The sequence below is a fragment of the Limulus polyphemus genome, unplaced genomic scaffold, assembly GCF_000517525.1.
Source record: "Limulus polyphemus unplaced genomic scaffold, Limulus_polyphemus-2.1.2 Scaffold3103, whole genome shotgun sequence".
Lineage (NCBI taxonomy): Eukaryota > Metazoa > Arthropoda > Merostomata > Xiphosura > Limulidae > Limulus > Limulus polyphemus.
Genome location: NW_013668713.1, coordinates 31,231 through 39,105, shown reverse-complemented (window position 1 = coordinate 39,105; position 7,875 = coordinate 31,231). Strand labels below are relative to the sequence as shown.

Below are 7,875 nucleotides of genomic sequence, written 5' to 3'. Positions count from 1 at the left end.
TTACTAAGCTTGATAAATTATAGTGGAATTCTATTGTATTAATGTAGTAATTTATGATTTTTTAGGTATTCAAAAGTACATATAAAACCTACAAAAAATATTTTGTTTCATATCCTCCACATATAATTTTTTTAAAGACTTAGCAACCTACGTCAAGCAGCAACCAAGTACAAAGGTCATAACAAGAAGAGATAATTGTTTGCTTTACTTTTTTATTTACTGTTTATGTTTTAAGAAAAATAAGTTTAAGAACTTATTTCTAAATAGCAATAATCAATATACATATATGATGTATAATAATTAAAATGTGACTATTTTCCAAAATACTAGTCTACTAAACACAACCAAGACAAGTTACTTTGTGCAGATCAAAGGTCAGTTTTATGTTATTTGATACGGTAACATGAGTGCAAGTGAGCCATGTCATTGTAACTTCTGTATTGTTACTGTTAGCTAGGCACAGCTGAAAGGTAAATATAATAAAAATAATAAATAATATAAATGTATAATTTTATGAGATTTAAGCTATTTAATCTAATCATTTATGTTTTTGTGGTATAATATGTAGTAATTCTAGAATGAAAAAGGCAAAATTTATATTTGTTTCCTAATTTTTTAACATGGTTACGAGATTGGTCAAATTGACCCAACCTGTACAGAGATTCGTTACTGAAAATAACAGATAAAATATAAAGTTATTTTCTTAGAAACGTTTGATAACTATCATAGAGCGAAACTTTTGCCATTTGTAATCCTAGATAAGAGTACCAAGCATGCATGTTTTATAAACAGGAAACTATAAATACTAGTTTTATTTGATCACAGTGCTCAAGTTGCAACGTAATTTCAAAATGTAGTTTCCACGACAATGACCTTATACAAAGAAGGACTTGGAAATTTGGTCATTGAATCACTTCTAATCATGACATTTAGTCAAAGAAGCTAGCTAAGCCAAAGACCAACTGCTGAGGTTTGCATCATTATTATATATGTGAATTACACAGAAATCAAACAAATATCTACCTGCCGAGTTGGTAAAGCAGAAAAAACCTCCACAAGCCAATTCTGTAACATTGGACATCTTCATGCACTGTATCACATAAAGATTAGGTACAGATCTTTATATGAATTTGCCTCGTTGTATTTCAACCTCTACTACCTCTGTTGGAAAGTCAGTAGGTTAAGTATGACGCTTTCTGTAAATGTGTGACAATATTTACCAAGTTATAATGGTCATATAATTAACAAAATAAACATAAATGCATGTGATTGATTGAATTGTTTTCAATAATTTTTCCAAAACTGACGAATATATAAATTGCACATTTCCTACGCCTAGGGTTATAATTATGCATTTTCCAGGTTTTTAAGCACCCACATAAACCAGTTTTTAAACTTTGCAGTGCACACTGAAGAATTCAAACCATGTTTAGAAAATTAAAAAAAAAACATATCACATTTGATAACTTTGAATTTTCTGTCACTTAGTTATTGTAATTCTTTTTAATGTGCTTTCAATAACACATGACACTTTTATTGTTAAGTCAGTTTCCAATTGTTACACCTGTTCTCATAGGTTATCAAATTGTATTTCTACGTGATACTGTAACCCTTGAAAAAGGTCTAAGCCAAAACATTGGGTTTCATTACAATCATTTATTTCTGGAGTGTGATTAACGTTTTTTCTTCTAAACCTTTCACAAATATTTACAGAGTATTTTTGTAGCAAATTTCTATCAGTTCATGTATAGCTTTAACTCTCACTATCACACAGTACATGCTAATTATATGTTGTTTGTTCAGGAATTTAACAGTTTTCATGAAATATGTAACTACTACTGTGTAAAAGTTGTTAGTTTCATATCCAAAATCAATTACAAATTGAACAGTATTAGCTTTTCATAATTGTACGTGTAGTACATATCATGAATTACTGACGACACTTTTAATTCCGAGATCAATAAGTTTTACTTGTTCCATACTTCTCACAAAACACTGAACATAAAATATTTAATTATTTCAGCCAGTTTTCCTCCACACCATATAAGAATTTACTGGGAAACTAAGTGTTGGAACTGAAGTCTGCACATATAATGACAATCGTGTTTATATTCAGAATTCCCATTTAAAAAATACGTGATTAACATTTTTGCAGTTGTTTTGTGAATACGGTAGTCCCTCACTAATTTGAATAGTCTGGGACGTAAGCCACTTCAGATTAGTGAAGTGTCTGAATATCATTATAGAATATTAATACAGTGTAATGATAAGTTTGTACATTTTTAACATAATGAAATAGAATTTACACATCATAATTACGAATACAAATTATTTGTATATTGATTGTAATTATATATCTTTCTAATATCGTCCATGATTTTCACTTGCTGGTCGATGGTAAGGCTTCTATGAGCTCTCTTCTTGTTCCCAGCCCCCATTTTGATCTAACTGTGTGTGTGTGTGTTAATACTCTAAATAGCGAAATCAAAATGTGCATGCGTGTAGTAGTTTCAGGTTTGGATCTGCCAGGTTTTGGATTAAAGAGGGTCCACCGTATATGAAACTGAATTAGAATACCAATATAACTAGTTTAAAGGCTGCTAATGACTATCATTTAATTTCTGCTGAATTGGACAAGTATCCATCCCATCTGTAACTCCCAAGAGTTATCTAACTAAAAAGAAACAACAACCTGACTTACCCTTGCAATTTATTTTAAATACAGTTATACACTACTGTAAGAGGAGTTAAGATTTTGTAGAAAAATATCTTACATATAATTTTATTTCATACAAACATCAATTTTTTTTTTGGTTTGGTATTAGCTATCCAACTTATATAAAAATGTTACATTTAAATTATCAAAATTAGAAACAGATAATTGTTACAAATGGGTAGCTATAGTTACCAATATCTAACTAAAATAAATTTAGAATATTTTTCCATAATCACAGTTAATTAGTGAGTTAAAGCTAATTAGGAAAATAGGGGAATACAGAAGTATATATATAAAAACAAAAATACCACAAGTGATGTACTTTCTAGGGATTTATTTTGACAATAAGATGAAATTGTAGAACTATCTTCTAAACATTAAAAAGTAAAACTGACATACACAGTCAAAATTTCATAACCAAAATGGTAACATCAGTCGTACCTCATATGCGGTAAAAAAAAAATAATCACTGAAATTTAATAGAAGCACGGTGCATTTTTTCTCTAATTTTTCTGCTCAGTTAGCTTAATAGGTTGAAAACAAACAAAAACAAAAAACTAAGCATGCTGACTACAGAAAGCTTTAAATTAAAAAAAACACGGCTAAAGAAGGCAGGCACTTAGTAAAATGTAATTTTGTATCTGATTTCCTGAATGGCACTATGACACTTCACATTAAATATAGTTGAGAAACTGATCACATAAACTCACATTATTTTTCTTCTTGTAACTTCACAATATATATCAACAAGTTCAGAGTTTACAACATCCTAAAAATATTCAGCATTTTATTTGTTCTTTATTATGAATAAAACACTTATATATTTATATATATTGGCATGGTTATTTTATTTCCATACACTGTAGCTTAATCAATCATGCGTATTCAATAAAAACAATACGAGTGAAAAGCAAATGTAAATATTTCAGGTACCCACTGCTGCTTTTAACTCACATGACTAAAGTCAGGGGGCTGCAGAGCTTGTGGGTCCCATCTTCTGATGTTTCCAAGTGCCTCATTTAATCGTGTGCACCATACAATACGTTCCTCTTTAGTGTCAGCTGACAGAAGGTGCCTAGAATACATAAAGTCAGAATTTTTACTGTAAGAAATAAGATATGTAAAAATTTGTAATTCATTTAATTTTGTCAAAAAACTCATCACCCCCCGCTCCCCCAATTCTGTAATTCCATCTGTTAACAAAATGTCTTGTTTTTTTTTACACCTTGAGAATTTTTTACAACTTATTACTAAAAATTACAACACAAATACAACCTTACAAAGTTTCAATGTCATTAACTTTACACAACACTTACTTTGTGGATAATAAAATTTGGAGATGACTTGTATAGGTAGTGAAAGAAACTTTCTTACAAATGTAAAACATTTTGACAAGATTACAGTCCTGATCAGGTACCTGATGATGAACATAAGTTAGTCAAAACGTACATTTTTAATAAAGTTTCTTTCACTACCTATTCAAGCCGTCCCCAGACTTTATTTTCTAAAAAGTGGGTTCCTCATCATCACACTTACTTTGTGGATGTGACAGTCTTGTGGCTGCGGGATATTAAAGTATCACGGTCACCTTTCTCTTGAGGTCTAATCGTAACAAGCTGAAAGGTGTGAGATCTGGCACAAATGTCTCGAGGTACCAATCCAACTTGAGATGTAACGCACTGCCTTAGATCAATGGATCCAATTGGTTCCTATTTGAATATGACAGATGTTTTTTTTAACAAAGCATCGTTGTTACATGTAACATTTGCATGATGAAAATAACTATGAAATAAACTGCAGTTTAATTACAGCTTTAAAACAATAATCCAAAAATATGGTCCTTTTCTCCCGAGCAAAAACCATTTTCTGAAATGAAAATAAAGACTATTCACACACACACAAAAGAATATTGTGTGTAAAACAGAATTAACCTACAGATTATTGCACAAATATATATGTATACACTGACAAGCAAGAAAGGTTAATTTTTTCAAAAACGTATATTGCAACATTTAAATCAAATAGTCTACATTAAAACTATTTAATTACATTTCTTAGTTTTTTACTTGGGGTATATATACACATACATATTTAATAAATACTACACAAGATTTTAAAAGTAATGAATAAAAAAAGGCTTAGAAACATAGTGTCAGAAATGCAAGCAGGTGGCAATTTTTTTATTAAAGGATTAACTATTTAAAAATTTACTTTTCTCAAGAAAAGGTTCTTATGAAACACGTAATCACTAATTGAATATATGAATTATTTTCTTGTACCTTTCTCTTCTCATCATCAGGATACTTCCAGTAGGCTACATAATTACCCTGTAAGACGCACCAACGACGATGCCAAGCCCCAAAACCGCTCACATCTTCAAACATAGTCTGAGATAATAATATAATATATATATAATAATAGTAATAAAAAAAAAGGAAGAAGAAGCAGAGTTTTGAACTCAAGTCGTGTCTGCACTTGTACAGTTTCACTTTATACAACATCTTCCAAAACATGTTAATAATTTCAATTGGAAAGAATGTAAAAAAAAACAACAAATAATTAATTTAAAATATATTTTCTACTTTAATTGGAGAATGGAAAGTGAAAAAATAAAACAAATCCAATTCCAAGTAAGTTATGACTCAAAACATGTTGATTCTCATGCACTTAAATTAGTGTTAGCAGCACAGAAAGGTAATGCCTCATTATTTTTTAACAGTGGTTCTGTAAGTTATTAACCCTCTCCACACAGGTCAAAGGCCATGTCATCGCATTTGTTGACTCACATTCAAAATATTATTGGACTACGATTTTATGAATTTATGTCAATAAGTTTGGTATCACATTGTAGATTATAACTTAAATTTTAGTATTATACAATATCTAATTTCTTAATTTAAAAGTAAATATTACAAAAATAACGGATAAAATAGTTTGTTCTTAAAAAACGTTTGATAATTACCTGGAGGTTATAAAGATTTCACATGTAAAATTTGAAAATTTTCTGATGCATAAAAGTATTTTTAATCTTAAAATGAAAATTACTTTGCATGTTGGATAGGCAACATGATAAAAAAAAGGCACGAGAAAAACATTACTTATAAAAACCTTAAGATTTAATAAAAAAAAACTGATATTTTGTGTACAAAAGCCTTGTAATGTTTACTGATATTCAAATTTTGTGAACATACACTTACTAATTTAAAAGTTATAACATGAAAACTATAACAAGTACAAAATGGTTATGAGGTCGGTCCCACGGACCGAGCCCATGCTGAAAGAGTTAATACATTAAACTAGTATTTATATGAAAGTAGTCAGACCCAATTCATGCAACAGAACTTTTAACTGATGAAAAATGATTTGACATGCTTTACCAAGGAACAACAGCTACCTACCATGATTAACTTCAAGTTATGTAACCAATCACATAAATTAATCCTTGAAAATAGGTGAAACACTATGTACATCCTCTAACTTACAATTGCATACAAAATGTGCATTAACCTTTTATACAAAAAATAGTATTAAAACTTATTTTTCACATTCTCATTGTTGAACTGATGAGGAAACAAGAGTTCACAATGTGACTATCAATTATTAAGAAATTGTTGAACTGATGAGGAAACAAGAGTCCACAATGTGACTATCAATTATTAAGAAATTGTTGAACTGATGAGGAAACAAGAATCCACAATGTGACTATCAATTATTAAGAAATTGTTGAACTGATGAGGAAAAAAAAAACTAACAATGTCACTATTAAATACAATTTTTTAAACTTGAAAGATAATAATGACTGAGGCAGTAAGCATCCACAAACATTACTTTTATAGACTGCTTTACTAGAATTTTCATAAAAATAACAGGTGTTATAACTGTAGCAGGTTACCTGACTGATACAGATGGATCAAAGTGCATATGTCAGAACCCTGTTACATTCAAAATTTAATCAGACCACTTTATCATCAATGTATATTAATAAACTTAACATCAAAACACAGTTTATAATTAAAATTTTTACATTATCTAATATTTAAGTTCTAAAAGAAATATTTAAATAAATTCTCAATCTGCACCTCTATAAATCATATGATGAAGTGATATCATGACTTCTTATTTATAGATTTATCTTTCATTATAAGGGATTCAGATAATTAGAAATATATAATGTGGATAAAGCCAGAATATAAACTTTCAACCTCTTACTTTACTGAGATATCAATATATTTCTTCAACCTATATTGACACACACATCTCCTATATCCTGTCTTAAATTGCTATATAATTCTCTCTGCCATAATTATTGGACATGTTTATAACCAACACAAAGAATATATTTTAAACTACGTAAGTCAGACAGCTGTCTTTTTTCTTATCACACCCCATAACTTTTTCAGCGTGGGCTCAGTCCCTTGGACTGACCTCGTAACCATTTTGTGCTTGTTATAGTTTTCATGCTATAACCTTTAAATTAGTAAACATATGTTAAGAACTAGATTATCAGTAAACATTACAATGCAAAATATCAAGTTTTTTTATTAAGTCTTAAGGTTTGTAAAGCACTGTTTTCTCATGCTTTTTTTTTTCTTTTTGCATGTTGCCTATCCCGCATTCAAAGTAATTTTCGTTTTAGGATAGGATTAAAAATACTTTTATGCATCAGAAAAATGTTCACATTTCACATGCAAAATCTTTATAATATTCTTCTTCAACATTGTTCCTCTGGATTACAAATGGCAAGAGTTTCGCTCTATCCTACACATTGTTCCTCTGGATTACAAATGGCAAGAGTTTCACTCTATCTTCAATATTGTTCCTCTGGATCACAAATGGCAAGAGTTTCACTCTATCCTACACATTGTTCCTCTGGATTACAAATGGCAAGAGTTTCACTCTGTCCTACACATTGTTCCTCTGGATTACAAATGGCAAGAGTTTCACTCTATCCTACACATTGTTCCTCTGGATTACAAATGGCAAGAGTTTCACTCTATCTTCAACATTGTTCCTCTGGATTACAAATGGCAAGAGTTTCACTCTATCTTCAACATTGTTCCTCTGGATTACAAATGGCAAGAGTTTCACTCTGTCCTACACATTGTTCCTCTGGATTACAAATGGCAAGAGTTTCGTTCTATCCTAAACAGTGTTCCTCT

The 7,875-nt window shown here is 30.0% G+C and overlaps 1 protein-coding gene across 1 annotated transcript in view; it reads right to left on the bottom strand.

Annotated features, from left to right (window-relative positions):
* Window positions 1–3,661: 3,661 nt before the first annotated feature.
* The window catches only part of LOC111088088 (anillin-like), a 13,626-nt gene continuing 9,412 nt past the window's right edge, over window positions 3,662–7,875 (bottom strand). Inside the window, exons 10-12 of the mRNA XM_022397021.1 lie at window positions 4,996–5,103; window positions 4,253–4,425; window positions 3,662–3,791 (exon numbers count right to left, since the gene is read on the bottom strand). Of these exons, the coding sequence (XP_022252729.1) occupies window positions 3,662–3,791; window positions 4,253–4,425; window positions 4,996–5,103 (411 nt within the window). The remainder of the gene's footprint in view (window positions 3,792–4,252; window positions 4,426–4,995; window positions 5,104–7,875) is intronic.